The sequence below is a fragment of the Zootoca vivipara genome, chromosome 10 (genome assembly GCF_963506605.1).
Source record: "Zootoca vivipara chromosome 10, rZooViv1.1, whole genome shotgun sequence".
NCBI classification, from domain to species: domain Eukaryota; kingdom Metazoa; phylum Chordata; class Lepidosauria; order Squamata; family Lacertidae; genus Zootoca; species Zootoca vivipara.
Genome location: NC_083285.1, coordinates 41,482,227 through 41,502,857, shown reverse-complemented (window position 1 = coordinate 41,502,857; position 20,631 = coordinate 41,482,227). Strand labels below are relative to the sequence as shown.

The following is a 20,631-nucleotide window of genomic DNA, read 5'->3' as shown; positions in this document are numbered from 1 at the left end:
ACACTAGAAGAGCTAGAGAGAAGTGATTATGTAAATTCCTTCAGATTCTATTGTCCAGTGGGTAGAGAGTGGAATTGCTGTGTCCATAACTGCTGACTCTTGACTGATTCCGTACATCCCCATCCCTCAGTTAATGGTGCCATTGCAATCTTGGTGGTGACCTTTAATTTGAAATGTCAAGATGAGATACTCACTTGCCACTGTTCTTACTCTGTGGAAAAGCAGACAGTCTAACAGTGTAAATTTTGTTCTCCCAGTAGTTCTTCTCTTCTTACCTATCGATTGTGTCTTTATTACATGGTCAGTGAAATTCTGAGGGAATTGTCCTTCCCACCCAGTCTACTGCCTTATTGCTCCACAGGAACAAGCTGCCTTTTTTCTTGACCTTTTCAAGCATTCCATTTAGGTTTGGACCTGGAGCTAAGTTCGTTTTGGATTCCAGCTGTACTGTATTTGCTCTCATAGTAAAGGCCGGCCAACCTTGCCCACAATATGGTCAGTGTTCCCTTTTAATTCTTACTACCGATTTCTCCCTGGCCAGCTGACTTGTAGGCTTGTATACTGCAGGCATTCAGCATGAAGCTACTGTGCAGTTTGCCACAATGGGTAGCTCTTGTTCAAGACTGGGATAGATTTACACCAGCAAAATTATCTCCAAACACTGATTAACTGGAGTATTGTATTTCCCCTAAGTGTGATGGCCCCTCACTGTCATGAGTTGCGCTATAACTTGGCACACTTGTTGTCAAGGTTGGTTTGGACCAATCTTGCCAGTGGCAGATTGTCTTGTGGGGAAGGAGGGTTGTGTTTTTTTTAGCGGACATTTCAGTTTGACTTGCTGCCTTTGGGCTGTTTTACAAGGTTAGAGATGGAGACAACTTTTATTATCAAAATTACATTTGCTTAGGTTTTGGATATGTATTTAAATGGACTTTGCTTTTCTTGAATAAAACAGAAAATTATATTTAAAAAATGCAAACATTTTTCCCTGGCTCGTGAGGCATGGTTCTTGATAGCATGGGAAATGCATTTTACGATTGTCAATGACAACACTCAAACTCAGGACGCAAGGGAGAAATGTGCTAAGAGGAAGGCATCCTTGGCAAATCCACACCGTGATCAACTCCCGCCCGGAAACCAATGTCCCCACTGTGGAAGGACGTGTGGATCCAGAATTGACCTCCACAGTCACTTACGGACTCATTGTTAAAACTGTGTTTATGGAAGACAATCTTACTCGGCTATGAGTGATCACTAAAGAAGAAAAGAAAGACCCTCCTTAACGTGTGACATTAAAGTAGAAGGACACTTTCAATATTGTTTTCTTGGCTTGAGATGAAGCAGCAGGTTTTTCAGTTCCAAATACATGTAGCATTTTAAAAGATGGGTTTCTAATCAGTCAACATCAAACACCTGCAACAAATACCCAAAGCTGATCATTTCTCCCTAACAGTGCCCAATCCTAAAGTTTACAGAAAGCTGCTTTATACCATCTAGCTCAGTATTGTCTACACTGACTGGAAGCAGCTTTGTAGGATTTCAGGCAGGGTGGGTGGGTGTCCACCAAAAATACCCTCAGTTTACACTCTAAACTTTACACCATACAAAATGAGGAAATTAAAGCTACCATATTTTGCATTGAAATTTACCCTAGGACATAGAATAGTGACAGAAATTCTAATTTAGGGAAACTTTCTTCAGTTAGCCACCTTTTTGTTTTTATCTTTGCTCACTGATATATTAACTCAAAACTTGTGGTAAGCGTTCTTGAATTCCACCTTGCCCACTTCCCTTAATCTGAGAGGCCAAGGATGCCGTCCAAAACACAATGAGTTTTAATGTTGTGTAATATATGGGGATGGAACGTCCATGAATTAATCATTCAAGGGTATTTGTTATGGCCAGTATCCTTGGGTTTTTATGTTCAGTATGGCTCTGTGCCGCTGCTCCTCACATCAAATGCAACTTTCTGTATCCTGTTGACTCTGTAAAACTGATGCAGCAGTGCTAAGCAGATAGAAGAAGAAAATCCACTGGAAAGTGTTGGCATCAACTTTTCTTCTTGAAGCCACATCTGAGAATGTGAACATGCTCCATTTATTACTTTCAATCCCTATTTAAACCTGCACTGCCTCCTCTTGAATAATCCAGTGAAAGTATGCCACTATTTATTTAGATGATTGATTGAGCAGCAATAGTGAAAGTGGGAGAGAAGCAATAGATGCAGAACCACAGAATAATATTTCATGCGTTGTAGGCTTAACACTTTGAGTTATAGAAAAAACAGGCAATCCCCTCTTATCAGTGCTGACGGGAAAGGTCAGGAGCTGTTTTCACAGTGACACTCCTCAACTGCTTCCTGTAACCTTGGAGAAACACGCAATCATGGATCATTTCTGGATAATGCATGTAGTATGTGATGTTTGTTTTAAAAGTGTTTGTGCATAGGAAAAACTGTATTCCTGACCTTGGCACAGAAAGCTGTAACTCTGATATGCATATATGAACAACAGAAAGAGACCATACCATTGACAAATATAACACGTGAAGTGTCTTTGAATGGATGCTTAAATAAGATTTAAATCCTTAGAATACAGTACTGAGGAAAAAATGAGATGGAAATACAAAATACATTGCCATACAAAATACATTGCTCAAGATGCTCCTTTTTTTTAAATGGGCTGGGAAAGTGCACATGTAAAGATTTGGCGATCACTCATAGCCAAGTAAGATTGTCTTCCATGAACACAGTCTTAACAGTGAGTCCGTAAGTGACTGTGGAGGCCAATTCTGGATCCACAGGTCCTTCCCCAGTGGGGAAATGGGTTTCTGGGTGGGAGTTGTTCATGGTGAGGGTTTGCCAATTGTGCCTTCTTAGCTCATTTCTCCCTTGCGTCCTGAGTTCGTGCTGCTTCAAAGTCCATGACATCTTTGGTAAAGGCTGTTCTCCCATTGGAACGCAGTGTCCAATAGCACCAGCTGTAAAAGGTAAAGGTAAAGGTACCCCTGACCATTAGGTCCAGTCGTGACCGACTCTGGGGTTGCACGCTCATCTCACATTATTGGCCAAGGGAGCCGGCGTATAGCTTCCAGGTCATGTGGCCAGCATGACAAAGCCGCTTCTGGCAAACCAGAGCAGCACATGGAAACGCCGTTTACCTTCCCGCTGTAGCGGTTCCTATTTATCTACTTGCATTTTGACGTGCTTTCGAACTGCTAGGTGGGCACCAGTACAGCACCAGCTGTAGTAGCGATCAATTTGTCATATCTAACAAATAGAGCACCCAGTATGTAATTGCATCCCCATAAAGACCCATCATGGTCTAGAAAGATTTGACTTCTCTTCTCAAGCTGAAACCTGTAGTGAAGTTGATTTTATTACTTATGCACGAGTCTATTTGGAAAAGTACTGTAAACCTAGAGCCACTTGACTGAACCTGTCAATGCTCAACTCAAAAAGTTTGTGCAAAGGAGGTAAGTAAATCATCCATTTCGAACTGCAATGATAAAATGCAGACTTCCCGCCCCACTCCCCTTTGCTTAACACCCAGACTGACGAAGAGACCTGGATAACTCGAAAGCTTGCTCCTTATTTTGGCATTTTGACCGTTCCTTACAAAGGTATTGCCTGACTGTACATCTTAGGACTTCCCTCTAATGGGACCGAAACACTTCGTTTTTTGTTTGCTTGTGCGGCGTGTGGTGTCACAGTCTAGTACGGCGGCGATCCCGTTCCTCTGCCGGAGGGACCCTATCACTTTGAAGTTCAAACCCGAACACGGATTAGATCTCCGCCTCCTTATGCATATTCAAATCCAGCGAGGCGGGCCGCCCGGGAGGGGATTGCCCCGCAAGCTAACGAAAGCTGCTGATCGCTGACGCACCATCACACCACGAGCCGCTCTGCCCGCTGATTGGCCGGCGGGGACCTGGTCTCATTGACAACAAGCCCAGGCCGCCGCGGCGGTGGCTCCTCGCAGGTGGATGGGCGGAGTAGGCGGAGGCTCGGCCAAGATGGCGGCGCCGCGCGGGGCCGGGAGCTCCGGGAGCCTGAGCTGAGTTAGCGCCGCCCGGCCGGGAAGGGGTTAACGCGCGGGGTGTTACCCCGGCCGCTCCCTGGGACGGGCTGCTGACTCGCGGGCGGCGGCGGAGAAGGAGCCGGTTGCGCTTTGCCGGCGATGGAGAGCGGGGAGCTGAGCAGCATGGAGACCATGGAGACCCTGACGGAGCTCGGCGACGAGCTCACGCTGGGCGACATCGACGGTGAGTGCTTCGCAGGGAGGGGAAGAAAGGCGCTCCCGGCCTGCGGTGGGGCCAAGGCGCCACTGCCCGTGGATGCCCCCCTGCCGCGGGGAAAGAGTGCTGTCGGCACAGTGACGCCAGCCCCTCACCATGAAGTGCCTGGCGGACAGGATAAGTCTGGCCGGATGGGATGGCAGGTGTCGCGCAAGATGCGTGGCGACAGCCATGGTTGTTTTCACGCTCCTCACCCCCCTGTGGATCCCCTCCCTCCTCAAATTCACTGTTCAAGAGAGGGCGAAAGATTCCTCAGAGGGATGCGCGCGCCGTCGACTTTTGACAGGATTCCCGTGGGACACCCCTTCCCACCCCCACCCCCCGTGCGGTGCTTCCTCGCGAGCAAGGCCCGCTATGCAAGCGCTGCTAAGTTCGGGATTGCAGCCCAGCTACCTGGGATCTTAAGCAATATTGATTTTAGGGTGGGGAGGGGGCTCATTTGTGAGTACAGTTACCCAGCCTGTGCCAGCAGAGTGAATTGAGTGAGTGTTACTTGCATATTGGAATTCATTAGGCCTACTCAAGGTGTGGTCCGGGTCAGGGCTGGGCAGAAGATAGATATGGATCTAACTGGTGGGTTCTCTCAGCGATTGGAACAAATCCCCGGTCTCAGAATTCTTTTGTATCTAGCTCTAGTTGGTTGGGACTTGGGGTTGTAGTAAAAACAACAACAACAAAGTAGATCCAGCAAGTCTGAAGGCAGTCCGACCCTCATCACAGTGTCTGGATGCCCCTGATCTGAAGCCCCTGCCCCTATTCATACATATCACTGAAATCTGGAAGATGCTGATTTAAGTTCATTCATGTGCCTTACTTGGCAGGTGGTTTTCACATCTGTGGAAATTATCAGTGTGTAGCCAGTGGATATGTGGCAAAAGATTGTGTGTAGGTGCCCTGGGGCTGGAGGGTGTTAAGGAAAAGGAAGTTATACAGAGGCAGCATCCCCCCCCCCCTGTTTGTCATTTTGGAGACAAACACTTTGCAGAGTGAGCTGGATCATGGTGAAGCTTGCCTTAATTTGGTACAGAAGGTGTGTGACAAATAGGAAGCAGTTTCTGTCTCTTGGTTTCACTTGGTAGTTGCTATCTGTAATGTTTTGAGCTTATAGCTCAGTGTCAGATGATGACATTTGCCATTCTGATCCTAAACATATTTACTTACCGTACCTCACCCATGAGGCAAGATGAGGTGACTGCTTTAGGCGGCAGGATCCACAGGATCAGCAGATCCCTATGCCACTCTTCTCCCCATGTTCCTGATGTCCCCCCTTCCTGCCAGGGAAAATCTACATCAGGCATCCCAAAACTGGTCCCCTTAGCTAGGGATCATGGGAGTTGTAGACCAAAACATCTGGAGGGCCGCAGTTTGGGGATGCCTGATCTACATCATTTAGGGGTCCTGCTCAGGTGCCAAAATATATTGCGACTGGTCCTAACAAAAACCCATTAAAACTTAGTTATCCAACCTATGGAAGAGGAAGGAACTTAAAAATATTCTGTAACCAGATTTACAGGAATTTACTGTATGTTCAGCAACTATGAAAGGTGCAGAAAGATCTGATAGTACAATTCCTGTTGTCAATTCCTCTTGGTGCTATATCCAGGTCAGAAACTGAACTGGTAAAGACACAGCAAAATGATAGAAGAATGACCATCTGCTCTAGTATCTTGTCAAGAAGGAGGGGAGTAATAGTGGAGTAGGTAGTTGGTGTCAAGACAGGTTTATTGAGTCAAATGGCCATAGTTTTCCATGAATCAAGAACCTACTGTCTGCAATAGCGAGAAGCTAGTGTTCTGCGGGTATTTTTCAGCTGAGTAGTCTGGTGTATTTCCCTAAAATGTAAATAAAGGGATGTTATTTAAAAGTTACTGGACGCTACAGATTTGCAGAATGTCTGCATCAAAAGTATTCTGCTATTTGTACTATTTACAGCTGCTTAAGAGCTTCAAAAAGTAGAAGTAGCTGTAGTTACAGGTAGGTAGCCGTGTTGGTCTGACGTAGTCAAAACAAAATAAAAAAATTCCTTCCAGCAGCACCTTAGAGACCAACTAGGTTTGTCATTGGTATGAGCTTTCGTATGCATGCACACTTCTTCAGAAGAAGTGTGCATGCCCACGAAAACTCATACCAATGACAAACTTGGTCTCTAAGGTGCTGCTGGAAGGAATTTTTTTATTTTGTTAGAAGTAGCTGTGTTGGCATGTGTGAAAAAAATCCTAAATATTTACCCACAAAGGATACTCTTCTCCATTGCGATATGACACTGAGGAATAGCAACCATTATTCTAAGTAATGGCTTGTCCAAATACTAGGTTCCACTTCTCCTGCTTTGCTGTTGTAGTGCACAGTTCGAAGCACAAGAAGGGGGCACAGTTCAGAGTGCTTTGCATGCAGAAGGTCATTTATTTGCTCCCACAAAGTATTGCCAGGATAACACCCTGCCTGAGACCTTGGAGAGTTGCTGCTATTTGGAATACTGGTTTGAGACTGTATGGCAGTGTTATTTTCAAGTGTCCTGTAGGAAAGTAGGTAGCTTTTACCTTAGGAAGGACTGCAATTGGAAAATGGACTGCATTCTCATGTTGGTTCTGCCACCTCTTTTGACTGGCAAGGACCTTGTGTGTATGGAAGCATCCTGAATATGAAGACTGTTGACTGGAATGTAGCTTCCTGGAATGAGAAACAAAAAAGAAACGTATTTGGCCTGTGATTTAAGAGTGCTTATTCAGGTATCTCATTTGAATTTGAGTGTCAATGTATTTGCCTGCTAGGTTTCTACTTTTTATACCTGCTGTTTTTCCAGCAACATTCTTGATTTAATGCACTAAAAATAGCTGTCTTAAAAGTTGGGGAACTTACTGCAAAGTCCTTCCTGCCCCACCTTTTAAAAGTCAATACGGTTCCTTTTTCCTCTCTATTTTTAGCATGACTCAAAATAATTAGCCTTTCAACATATTCCTTGTAAGGTTACTTTATACAGTACCTCACTATTGGGAAACATTGCTCAGTGTTTTAAATTACATGTACTGTACCCACTTGATTCACCTTTGCACATTTCCGGCACTCCTAACTTCATGTATTTATCCAGATTGGGAAAGTATTTTGTTTGTCAGGAAAGAATTGCTTGACTTGAGGTGTAGCTCTTAAGAATCAGAGTGCTCGAAATAACTATCTGAAAAAAGAATTCTTACAACAAGTGGAAAATAGAAAGCTAGAATTTTCAGTAGCAGATAACGTCAGACGTTACTCTTAACATTGCACAATGTGTTCTACAAGCTGCTGAGATCAGGATAGAATTTGTAAATTATAGGTTATTAAGCAGCAGGGGTGACAAATTGGTTTCCTTACTGTTTTCTTGTAAAGCTTTGTATCAGGTATTTAAATTGAGATGGTTTTGGTTGTACAGGACAATTTGACTGAAGAAGCAGATTTTTCATTATTTACAACCAACCCATAACTGTAACTTTTGCCTTGCTTAGGTGAGAGTAGCTTAATGCTTTACACGGCAAACATTGTTGTGTATTTACAAGTGTAAATACACAATCTACAAGTGTAAAAACACAATCAGTTGAACATAAAGAGCTGTGTGCATGCACTTATACATGCCCATGTGGGAACTCTGATTGGGCCAGGATTGCCACGTCTGTGAATGTGGATGTTCAAAGATGCATGTGGATATTTTTCTTTCACACTTATGTAACTCTGGTGTACAGGCAGAAACCATATTTGCTAGATAAAGTATGAACTGCCCTTTAGTCCTGTGACCTTACTGGCAAGATTCTCTCTCCCTTTGCACATAATGCTTCTTGTGCAGCTGTGTTCCAACAACAACTGTAAGCAATCTGGTTACGGTTTCTGCAAGGTAGTCATGATCTCTCTTATCCACACAGTAGCAGTCAGCCTCTGGGGGAAACCTTAGAGGAAAGACATGGAAAAACAAGAGGATTCAGAAGAGAGATGTATGAAGAAACCTGGTCTAAAAAAAAGTTCAAATTTCTAGCATACCACTTCACATTTTTAAGTGCTAACCTCTGTTCTTAGTAGAAGTAAATTCCTAAATGTTTATAATCTATCCTTGTCCTTTCTTGTGCCTGAGATGTTTTCAACTCTGGTATAGCCTTTGGAAATGAAGAGAGATGTTTGAGAGATAATTGGTGTCCACAGCTTCTCAGGGAAGTGCTGTTGTTGGCATTTACAGCTGTGTTAGCCATACCAAAGTGACCTGCCGGAGCACAAGCTTCTTATCTGAACAAGACCCCCCCCCCACGTGGTCCAAAGGAAAGCAGAGCCAGAGGTTTGGCACCAGCATGGCTGCAGGAGTTGCTGGAAGGAGGCATACAAGGCACCATTCAACTGTCTTAGGGATTCCCCTTTGTGTAGGGTTTACTCCTTAGCCTTTTCTTCTCCCAGAGAATATCCCACAAGGCAGTGGAGGTTTAGGATCAGAGTTTTCATTCTCCTAGATGGGCTACTTTCCCAGCTTGATGAGCCCCATCTGCCCCTCACTTCCCTCTTGAGCATGTGCAGAAACAGCCTTCTTGACTGTTGGACCCACTATTGGTCTTATCTGCTCAATTAAGAAATCAGCTGTATATCCCGTGAAACAATTTTGCTTGAAATAGTATCAGAATGTAATACAAACAAGCACATTTAAGAGCCTGCTTTTTCTATGTAAATAAATGGAAGGGGGGGGGCTTGACATTATAAATTTGACAGAGTAGGTTGTGATTTATCACTGTTCAAAATACGAATACTTACAGCCAAACGTGGATGTTTAAACGTGTTTGCTCTTTCCCCCATTTTTATTTTATGGTTGGTTCACATGAGATGCCAAACCATGCGGTTTGATGTAATATTATGAGCCCAGTGATTGCATTGTCTCTCCTTGCCATTTTCTCATGTGCTGTGCTTTAATGAATTGCTTTGATAGAAAACATTGTTTTCTTTCATCCAAACTGGGGCTTGCACAAGCCTATCAAATCAGGATTGCAAACCAGAATTCAAGCAGGTACATCTTGATTTGCAGGGCTTGTGCAAACCATAGCTTGCTGGTTTGCATATGATGAAAAACTATTGCAGTACAGTATTTCCACAAAAGCAAAAGAAAGTCATTAAAGCAGCATGTGTGGAGGAAGTGGGAGAGTGAGTGTGGTAGCTTATGACAAATATGTGCAACACCTGGTTAGGCATTACATGGCAACCACCCCAGAGTCCTGACTTTTTTAAAAAACATAGGACACTTTGAAATTCAGGATACATTTGACTATCTCTTGGCTATGGTTGTATGTTAAGATTTCTCTCTCTCTTAGTTTAAAATGAGTCTTTCCAGTTGCAAATATTTTGGCTTCTTATCTGTGTCACCAGTCTCTGTTTATCAGTTGTTATAGTGGTTTCACAGTAGTAGTAACAGGAAGAAGTATAGCAGGGGGTTGTGAGTATGTTGATTTCTTTCTAAAAAGGAAGGAGATGTGATGAAATATGAGGAAGTCTCCTATCTCAACAGACCAGTAGATCATTTTGTAGCCCCATTCTGTCCATCAGGAAGGGCAATGGCTCCCTAAGGTTACAGGCACAGATATTTTCCATGCCAGTGATTTCATGTGGGTCTTTCTATGACCCATGCATATGCATGACCCCTTTCATGCATATGCATGACCCCTGAAATGTATACAGTAGTGAAATGTTGTGATTGTTTAATTTTCCAAGGGCCTAAGGGCCAAACTGCACATGTTTAAATAAGTGTGTTTCACCTGGCCAATTTTATGGGGGGGGGGGAAGCAGGCATGGCACCCCAATAGGGAATAGGCTCTTGACCAGAGCAGGGGCTTATACTGATGAAAAACATTCCATACTTGGCATCTTTTAGGCAGGCGAGGAAGACAACCAAAGGGGAGACAATTTTCAGCAGAAAACACAAGTGTTTTGTGAACCCCTAATCAAAGAACATTCCAAAACAGGGGTCCCATGTCTGTCTCTCCCCTCAATAGAATAGCCAAGTTAAGCATTTGGATACCAGGTTATAATTATTGTATGTAATTTTAAAATAATATACCTGGAGCTTTCTTTTTATACAGGAGGTCCAATATCAAGAGTAGGAGTTCTGGGGTAGGGTTGAAATGTTAGCCATTTATACTATCAACTTCAACAGGGTAAAGTGGTCAGGGAATCCTCTCCATACTTTTCAGATTTCTATTCTACTTGTTATTCAAGGGATGTGGCTGGCGCTGTGGTCTAAACCACTGAGCTTCTTGGGCTCACTGATTGAAAAGTCGGTGGTTCGAATCCACGTGACAGGGTGAGCTCCCATTGCTCTGTCCCAGCTCCTGCCAACCTAGCAGTTCAAAAGCACACCAGTGCAAGTAGATAAATAGGTACCGCTCCAGCGGGAAGGTAAAACTGCATTTCCGTGCATTCTGGCTTCTGTCATTGTGCCCCGTTGCACCAGAAGTGGTTTAGTCATGCTGGCCACATGACCTGGAAAGCTGTCTGTGGACAAACGCCAGCTCCCTCGGATGGAAAAGCGATATGAGCGCTGTACCCCATAGTCACCTTTGACTGGACTTAACCATCCATGGGTCCTTTACCTTACCTTTTTTACATTTACCTTCTACTTGTTATAAATGACAGTTACTGGATATTTCTAAAGTTGGTTGATGTGTTCCCATTTGCATTTTGCAGAATAGTTCTGTCAAATAAAGGGATCATAGGCTGATATCATCATGTTTCAGACCTTGTGTAGTCAAAAGAAAATGGCTTGGGGATAGAGAGAGTAGCAACAATTATGCCTTAATTGTGGCCCAAGGGCTGTGTGGTATAAATCGTAACCTCTCATATGGGCTCTCTTAGGCACCTGCCTCTATAGGGCTTCCCTGCCTGCTCTAGTTACATCTCTCAGCAAGGTAGCTTAGTAACTCTGAGATCATTATACTATATTTGCTCTTGCTGAAGTTTGAAAAATTGGCTGGACCAGAAAATCTGTGGTGTTATTTGAACAACATTGTCAATTATATATGATAGACTTGCAGAGACAGTGGCTGTGCTGACTGGGGGTGATGAGAATTGCTGTCCAAAATTGCTGGAGGCTAATGAAGGTTGTTGTAGAAGTCAGGCCGTTGGCGCGGTCGCCATCGCGGAGGCCCCGATGTTTCTGGCCTCGCCCCTCGCTTCTTCCTGGTGGGGCGGAGGCAAGGGGTGGGCCAGAGATCAGCGTCAGTGGCGGCCGCTGAAGCCCCTCGCCGCTCCGCCTCCGCCTGAGTAGGAAGAAGCACAAAGCGCGCTATGGATCGGCTTGCCGCACGCTTTGTGCTTCTTCCTACTCAGGCAGAGCGGCGAGGGACATCAACGGAGACGCCCCTTGCCGCTCCGCCTGAGTAGGAAGAAGCACAAAGTGCGCTACGGAGCGGGTTGCCGGTGGCAGTGCTCCAGCGCCCGGATCCGAGGATCCCGATGCTAGAGCGGTGGCGCCGGCAACCCGCTCCGTAGCTCGCTTTGTGCTTCTTCCTGCTCAGGCGGAGTGGCAAGGGGCGTCAGTGAGCTACGGAGCGTGTTGTCGGTGGCGCTGCTCTAACATCGGGATCCTCGGATCCGGGCTCTGGAGCATCACCCCCGGTAACCCGCTCTGTAGTGCAACGCGTGAAACGTGTGTGATGGGTGCCCCGCCCCCCGGCAGGGTGCCTTCGGGTTCGCCGCCCCAGGCAGCCAGAAGGCTAGCGACGCCGCTGGTAGAAGTTTTTCTTAATGTAGATTGGTTGCATCAGGCATAAGCAAACTCGGCCCTCCAGATGTTTTGAGCCTACAATTTCCATCATCCCTGACCACTGGTCCTGTTAGCTAGGGATGATGGGAGTTGTAGTCCCAAAACATCTGGAGGGCTGAGGCATGGGAAGCTGTCAGGGAAGACACAAACTTTTTGTTGATCTCTTCTAGTGATAACTTTGATTTTGGGAGAGTTTCAACCCATTGCTACTTTCTCTCTACTGGAATTGCATTCCTGATTGCACCATAGATTATAAATGGGGGTTAATATCTTCACTTGTACCATTTTTGTTCTCCAAAAGAATCACTAAAGCATGTGGGTGGGTGTACGTGGTCTTGGCTCCCTTCCCTTCCCTTTTATCCCTTCACCTCTTAGTTGAACTCTGTCAGGTGAATAGTCTTCCCTTGCTTCTTTGTAAGTATGACCAGTATTCTTTGCCTAACAGGTTTCCATATGTATCAAGTCCTGTTTCCCAGCGCTGATCAATTAGACTACAGTACTTACAATAGCTCTGATCCTGGGAGTGGCTCATTTGCTACTAACTTGGCGGAGCTTGCAGAATAAAGAGGAAACAAAAGAGGTTGTGGCATGAACAGAACTGCTTATTTGTACTCTGAATGGTTGTTCTTAGTTGCTTCCACAGGCTTCTGGGTTTGATTACTTAGTGACTTCTGCAGTTACAAGATCTGCTTTCTAAGCTTCCTACTTGGGAAATTGGCAGGTAGCCTTGTCTAGTTTTTGTGATCTCTGTACAATTAGGGACATTTGATCCCCAATTTTTGGCAGACTGACCTGCTCCCAATCTGGGAAGAGATCTTTGCGCATGTTAAGAATGGTGCCCTCTTTAACAGTATGTGGTTGCCAAGATGTGGTGTGGGTACACTTTGGCTGACATGCCTGTATGTGCTGGGAGAACAGCAGCCTGCTCATAAATTGGACACGTCGTCTGACTCCATTCTGTTCTAAGGACCTGTTCTCAGCTACTTCAATAACATAACAGCAACTGTAATGTTATTCTGGTTTACAGCTTTCCTTGAAAGCAACACTTGTCATCCAAGACAAATGTATCCACCGATGACTTTTATTGGAATGGCAACTTCCACTTCAGCTGATTCAATTGACTATGAAACACAATTGGTATATGGAGCTTGGCAGAAGGACACTCCAGCACAAAGTCACAGTTTACTACTTAGTGAAAATACGCAGGTAGCTATGCTGGTCTTTTAGAAACAATGTAAAAAGTGACAGTATAACAATATCCTTTATTGGGGTCACCTAAACTGTCCTATTGCTGCAGCAATAAAACTGCTAGCACATTTGCAAAGCTAAGCAGGGTCCAGTAAGGTTTCAAATTGGATGGCGGATTGCTTGTTGAAATTTCCGCATTGCAGGGGGTTGGACTAGATGGCCTTCAGGGTCCTTTCCAACTCTACAGCTCTATGGTTCTAAAAACAAACAAGCATAGTAGCGGGTTCCCCCTAATAAACAGAACTCTCTGCTGTTAATGAAGTGAACCATGGCTTCCTCTCTTAAATCTTAGAATGAAATTACCAGCCTACTTTGAATGTGCCTTGCTCTAAACTTGCACTAGTAATGTCTGAAAGGTTGCACATACATTGTGTGCCCTTAGGTCATGTGTACATGTTCTGGGCACTTGTTAAATCTGTAGGAGGGAATGCTAGTACTGTAAGTACATGCAGCTGTTGGCAAAGTTGCAGCTTTATTACTGCTTCCATTCTTAACGTTTTAATGCCACCACTTTGCAGCTGCTAACCGAGTGTGCTTGCAGTGTTTCTATTCCGATTGCTGATTTTTGTTTCCTTAGCTAATTTATTTAGGTAATCCATATTGATGATATGAATGGTAGAACTGGTTATAAATTAAAAAATTCCTTCCAGTAGCACCTTAGAGACCAACTGGAAGGAATTTTTTTATTTTGTTTCAACTACGGCAGACCAACATGGCTACCTACCTGTAACTGGTTATAAATGATAGTGATGCAAGGAGATGCTGAAGCAGGCTCCTCCTGTGGAACCTTTGTGGCCTGATCCTGTGCTTGTTTACTTGGTGGTGTTGTTCAGGATCAAACTGCATGTCGTGGAGAAAAACATTGCTCTCTTATCATCCATTAAGCCTGAGCAAGGCAAGCACATACTCTAACCCAGTTCCGAATCCAGAAGCCCAGGAAAGGTTCTGCCTGGCACTAAGAGTGAGCAATCCCAGTGGCCATTTCCTCCAAGCAATAACCAACTTAACCTGACTTCTTCGTATCTGAAGAAGTGTGCATGCACACGAAAGCTCATACCAAAATATAAACTTAGTTGGTCTTTAAGGTGCTACTGAAGGAATTTTTTTATATTGCTTCGACTCAGACCAACACGGCTACCTACCTGTAACTTAGCCTGACCCAGTGGGTGTCTGTATCTCTCCAACTGTATCCAAGTACTACACTAGTTAACTGCCAAAAGTGACATTCTTTGAAAAGAGCCAAGTGTCATTCAGACACATATGGGTGGAAAAAAACTTAATAAAAATCTAATTTGGCTGTTGGGATCTGAAGTGTGTGTTTGCCGAACTTCAGGTTTGAATAATCTTGCCTGGCTGTAGTTCATATGCTACTAGGGTGAAGACTGGGTTTCATGGAGGAAAGAGTAGCCTATGCCAAATCTAAGGGTGGAAGAATCAGTTTGATACTAGTCCCATTGTCCAGAAGAGATATTACTGGGAGGCACAGGGCACATTGTCTTAGAATCCTGGATATTTCCTTGAGCACCCCAGAATTCTGTCCCATCTGGGGGCTGTGACAAGAGGGAGTGGTGGCAGCAGTGATTACTGGATAGTTAAGATGCAACTGGCCTACCTTACAAGGCTGTTGTGCAGCAGTTGTGCAGCAGTTGCATAAACAGCTTCTCCTAGCTTTCCCCTTCTGTTACACATGCTACACAGGGTCGTCCAACATTCTTATTTTGTACTGAAATCTCATTTTATCTGCCCTCCTGGGGAGAGCAGATATTGAGCCCTCCCCTAGTGCTGTTGTCTCAATACCACCCCCACCCCCCGGCAAGCTGCCATTCTGCCCATTGAAGGAAAAGAATAGTTAGTCACGTTTTTCTTCCCACCGTGAAGCAAATAGTACCAGATGTGTGTGTGTTTTATAGCAGAAGGTGGGGTGGGAGGGGGAAAGGATTCAACTGCTGTGATCAAATTGTAGCAGTGCTCCCCCCACCGTGACTGCATTTCATTAAAAAAGAAAATACTGATGTCCTTTGTAGCATGTAGTTTAGTCCTTAGTTCCGTGAGGCTTATTTCCAAATACATATGTGTAAGATCATTACTTAATATATCTCTGGCTTATACTTTATTGAGGCTAAAATACCGCTGTTATTTGGGCTCTGGCATGTTGACCATATTTGTCCTTAAAATATTTATATTTATTGACCCTGTCAGGTTCTCAATGCAGCATACAAGATAACAAAACAAACAACAATATTATAAAAGCAGCACACATAGAATGCAAACAACAACGGAAGAATTCAAATAGCAGCAAAAACAAGAAATGCCACCTAGGCATCAAGAACAAATAACATTATGGGTTGCATACAGTACTAGTCCTACTCAGAGTAGACTCATGGAAATTAGCATCAATGGCTGAGTTCAGTCCATTAATTTAAGTGGGTCGACTCTGAGTAAAACTTAGCTGAACACAACCCAATATATTTCAAATCTTAATCACTGGGTGGCAAATGCTTGACTGAAAGTAAAAGGCAAAAATGTAAATGTAAAATTTGCCTGGTAAATGTAGGTTGGAGTGATTTAAGAGTTTCAAAGTATGGGAATGTCACAGCAGACAAGGCTCTGTTTCAAGTAACCAGCCATGTCACTTATTTAGGGGGAATCCTGAAGTGGGGCCTCTGTTCATATAGGAGCTTCAAGTACTGTGACCTCAGACTGCTTGAGGCTATAAAGTTTAAAATAAGCACTTTGCATTGTGTTTGGATGGTAGCTGGTGGAGGTCTTTGTTATTTGGCATATTTATTCTCTGCCTGCTAACTAAAGCTTAAAGCTATATATTTAAAATACAGTACAACAAAATAAATAAGAGTTACTACAATGGAAGAGCAAAAATGTCCTAAGGTTTTGCCTTCAGATGTTCCAGCCGTTACTCTGCTTCTAAATCTTTAGGCTATCTTGGAAGAAATTGGTTTTTAGCAGTCTCATGCAGGGCAGGACATCCTTATCTGGCCACTTCTGCTGATGTCACTTGTAGTTTTGGCGCCTGCTTTTAAGCACTGGATTGAATATGATCAAATTTTCAAGCCCAGGTTAACAACCAGACAGCCATGTTTTGAGCCCATTGAAGTTTGGAAGCAGTTGTAAAATACAGCTAAACATATAGCTCATTGCAGTAATAACTGGAATGTGACCAAAGCATTATGGCAAGGTTTGGTTTGGTCAGGAATAGCTGGTGCTGGCTGACAACTGAAGCTAAAAAAATACACTTTGGGCCACATTCATCATTTGGGTGTCCAGTTATAAGACTCAATGTAAAAGTATCCCCAATCCAAGGACCTGATTTATTCAGGAAGGAATTTTTTCACATCTCAGACAAATGTGCATAGTATATATTTTGTTCCTGGCATTACATCTGGTGACCCTTTCATCAGTCTCCATGGTATCAATGGTCCATCATATCATTTCACTGTTTTCCTTTCTTTTTAATTTATTTTTTTAATAGAGATGCTCCAGTTCGTCAGCAACCAAGCTGGAGAGTTTCCAGATCTGTTTTCTGAACAGTTGTGTGGCTCCTTCCAGAGCAGCAGCGTATGTAATGGTGGTGGAACCTCAGATCCCTCGTCACAGAGGCCCTACAGCCAGGGGCAGCTACAGACTTTCTCTCCTAATGCAGCTTCTCCCCAGCTGCAGACCGTGCAAGTGAAGGTGTCTCAGACAACCGCTGCAACACCTGTTCCACAGCGGACGGCACCTGCTCTTCAGCCCCGTCCCCAGGTTCAGCCTCAGCTCCAGCAGCAGACTGTGATGATTACTCCAGCTTTCAGCTCTACTCCCCAGACCCGGTTCATTCAGCAGCCTGTAATATACCAAAACGCAGCCACAAGCTTTCAAGGTAACTTGCAAAGTCTTTGTAGTTACAAGTAGTCCTACATTGTAGGTAGCTCTTAAATGTCTTGCCCTAATCTTCCAGCAGAGCAAAAGGTGTCAGAACAAAAAGCAGCATTTACAGCCACCATTCCTGATTTCAGATCTGTGAGATGTTTCTACGGTAATAATAATAAGAAGTTTCTAATAATGTTTGAAATGTTTCTAAACAAGTTTTTTTAGGATCTCACAGGCAAATTAGAGAAGCTTGGCATTTGGGGTGAATAAGGGCATTGGAGACCAAAGACCAGGGAGTTGGGGAGTGGCCTTAAATATTGTGCAGTAAAGCATAGGTAGCACTCAAAAGTAACTCTGTGAATGGTATCACTGCTGCAAAGTAATGTACAATTACACAATACGTCGTGCACCTTTATCACTCTAACTCTCCGTAGGTGTTGGAAATCAAAGAAAGCAAACATATGGGGGAGGCAGTAGGGGTAATTGGGCTAGTTCCACCATCAGGGCCCCACTCATATTTCAGGGTTCTAAAATAAAGGGGGGGCTCCATGAGTATAAAAGGCCTCTGTGCTTCAGATAGTCACCTGTGCGTTGGAGGTTGACTAACAATGAGGGGGTCAGGGTGGAAGCAGGGCTCTTGTCCCCACTGTTTACTTTCCTACATTTATAACAACTGAAAAAGGCTTATGAATGGTTCCTGTACTCTTCTGTAAGAGTGTGACAGTTTCTCATTCTTGGCTTGTCTCTCCAGTATCCGAATCTTCCACTTCTTCTGATTGTATAGAATCTACTGTTTTCTAGCCTTTCTTATGATGTGTTGGGTTCAGACTTTACATACAGTATGTAGAACTCAGCTTGAGAGATGCTCTGTGGTAATTTTTGCCAGTTCCTCCTTTCCTCTGCAGATCCTTGTGTCCCATGGAAATATTCTCTGGAGGGTTGGGGGACCCCTGGTACAGCAGAGGATGTTGTACTGAGGGGTATGGGGGGGGAAGGGGAACTGGCAAATATTAACTCTCCCTTCCTCCCCCTTTCTCAGCAGTAGCCACAGAAGGGCATGTCTTGATCAAAGTCTATATGTTTAAAACATCACAAACTAGAATAGAAAAACTTAAAACTCCTAGCAGCTGTAGAAGTCTTCAGTAAGACTTCTGTCGAGTCATTGGAACAGAATCATCTTTACTAACTTCTTGAAGACCAACACCCTCAGAAATGCTCCGACTCTTGTGCCACCCAGCCTTATTTGAGGCAATGCCTGTGCTCTTAGTAGGGGTATGTCTGATCTCCCCAGTACACGGGAAGGCTTGTACAAGAGACATTCTCTGAAAATATCCTTGGGGGGGGGGGAACTAGGAAGCCCATGCTAGGAATATGGGAAGCCCCTCTGAGCCATGTGGACTTGCTCATGGCAGCATTGTTGTTGTTTTTTTGGTTTTTTTAAAGGGAGCTGGTCCAGATAAATGTGACTAGAGCTAGACAATCTTTCTTTATCTGTTTTCCTGACTTCTATATTTGCTGCTGGTTTTTCAATTCTTCATAGATTGCTTTCCTGGGTCTAATGCTGCTAGGAAGAGGAACCAGGGGGAACTGGTCATTCCTGAGAGGTCATGGATTGCAGCTTAGCATCATAATGAAAGCTGTTGTCTTCCATCAGCATCAGCTCATTCAGGCAGTTTCTCAGATTGCTCTTGTTTTCCTTTTAGTGCTGCAACCCCAGGTTCAGAGCCTGGTGACTTCCTCCCAAGTTCAACCAGTCACTATCCAGCAGCAAGTGCAAACGATGCAAGCTCAGAGGGTATTGACACAAACAGCCAATGGCACCATCCAGACACTGACCCCGGCCACAGTCCAGGCAGTAGCTGCCCCTCAAGTCCAGCAGGTTCCAGTGAGTAGTCTTATGTTGTAATATTATGCGGGAAGGTTTAGTTTTCTGCACTTCTGAGGCATGTATATTTATGCAGGTGGTTTCCTTTCTGTTCAAAGTCGGGAAGTGGCATCACTGTTTGGAGACCAAACTATCCTCAGCAGTGAAGTTCCTTAGGATTAGATCACTGATAGCTAAGTTATAGGATAGCTTAGCCATAGAAAAATGGGCAGCAGTGGTCCAATATCAGAAGAAGGTCAGTAGAGACTTTTGAGAGGTTTTTTGTGGGGGGAGGGATAGCCAACTTTTCCAAACTACTAGACATAGAGCTGTATCTATAGCGTATTGAGGTTTAATATTTAGTAACGTGCCAGCTGCAGTATTGTTAAATGGAAGGGAAAATAATCAGAGACAATACAGTATTCCTTGTTTCACTGCTGAAAGCTTTTAGCAGTTGGATACAACACGTTTTAGAACTGCCTTCATAACTACAAGGGTTAGAACTTGTTATTTGTACAGAAGGATCAAATTGTCTTCAGTGGCAGTCAGACTCCATATTGACAGCACAGTTCTTACCATACACCCAACAGGTTGGCTCATTGGCAAGTTCTTATTGGCCTTTGGCATTTGCAGGAAGGAGCATGGGGTAGACATACATTAAAGCAGTTGTTAGATATATATTGCAACTTGCATATTGGAACCCCACGCAGTCACACAGAAATCTGTTATAAAAAAGGTTGCCCAGCTTCTGCAGTGTTTGCAGTATTGAGCTTTGTGTTGTTATGCCAAATCTTTTAACTGCCTCTTCTCCTTCTAGGTCCTTGTCCAGCCACAGATAATCAAGACTGATTCTCTTGTCTTAACAACATTGAAAGCTGATGGCAGCCCTGTTATGACTGCTGTTCAGAATCCAGCCCTCACAGCACTGACCACACCTATTCAGACAACAGCCTTGCAGGTACTGTAGGGCACCTTGCCTTGCCTTCCCAAATATGCACCTTCTTCCTCTTGCCAGCCAGTACAGTGTTTTAAAAATCTGTTAAATCAGGCTTCCTCAACCTCGGCCCTCCAGATGTTTTGAGACTACAAGTCCCAGCATCCCTGACCACTTGTCCTGCTAGCTAGGGATCATGGGAGTTGTAGGCCAAAAACACCTGGAGGGCCGAGATTGAGGAAACCTGTGTTAAATGATTCCTTCTGCCTGTACCACTTAACAACTGAGCATCTACAGCCTGCACAGTTCTTTGCTGTAATCAGGTCATTAAGTTATTAGAGCATGGATACTTGAGCTTAGGCTATCCTGTCCCAGTAATGGCTGCTGCTGGAAAACAGGTTGGAACTAGGCATAGGCTACCCTCACCACTGAGAGCACACTCAGACCGCCTGTATCTCTAGTGGCAGCTTCAAATTGAGGAGAACCCCTAAGCTGCATATCAATTCCTTCAGGAGAGTGTGCAGTCCCGTCCAGAACATGCCTCCCTATTTCCTGGGCTTGGGAAACACCCGTAGTACCTCTGTAGCATGAGGATTGACTCTGATCCAGTTTATCACTGCCTTCAAGCATCTATCCAGCACAGGCATCCCCAAACTTCGGCCCTCC

At 44.3% G+C, this 20,631-nt stretch overlaps 1 protein-coding gene across 2 annotated transcripts in view; it reads left to right on the top strand.

Annotated features, from left to right (window-relative positions):
- The first annotated feature begins 3,960 nt into the window (after positions 1-3,960).
- Positions 3,961-20,631, top strand: part of SREBF2 (sterol regulatory element binding transcription factor 2) — a 36,079-nt gene continuing 19,408 nt past the window's right edge. Inside the window, exons 1-5 of one of the 2 annotated variants that reach the window (XM_060279788.1) lie at positions 3,961-4,263; positions 16,788-17,177; positions 17,256-17,333; positions 18,871-19,052; positions 19,849-19,989. In XM_060279788.1, the coding sequence (XP_060135771.1) occupies positions 4,179-4,263; positions 16,788-17,177; positions 17,256-17,333; positions 18,871-19,052; positions 19,849-19,989 (876 nt within the window). In that variant the 5' untranslated portion in view covers positions 3,961-4,178. The remainder of the gene's footprint in view (positions 4,264-16,787; positions 17,178-17,255; positions 17,334-18,870; positions 19,053-19,848; positions 19,990-20,631) is intronic. The other variant, XM_035127116.2, reaches the window with a different exon arrangement.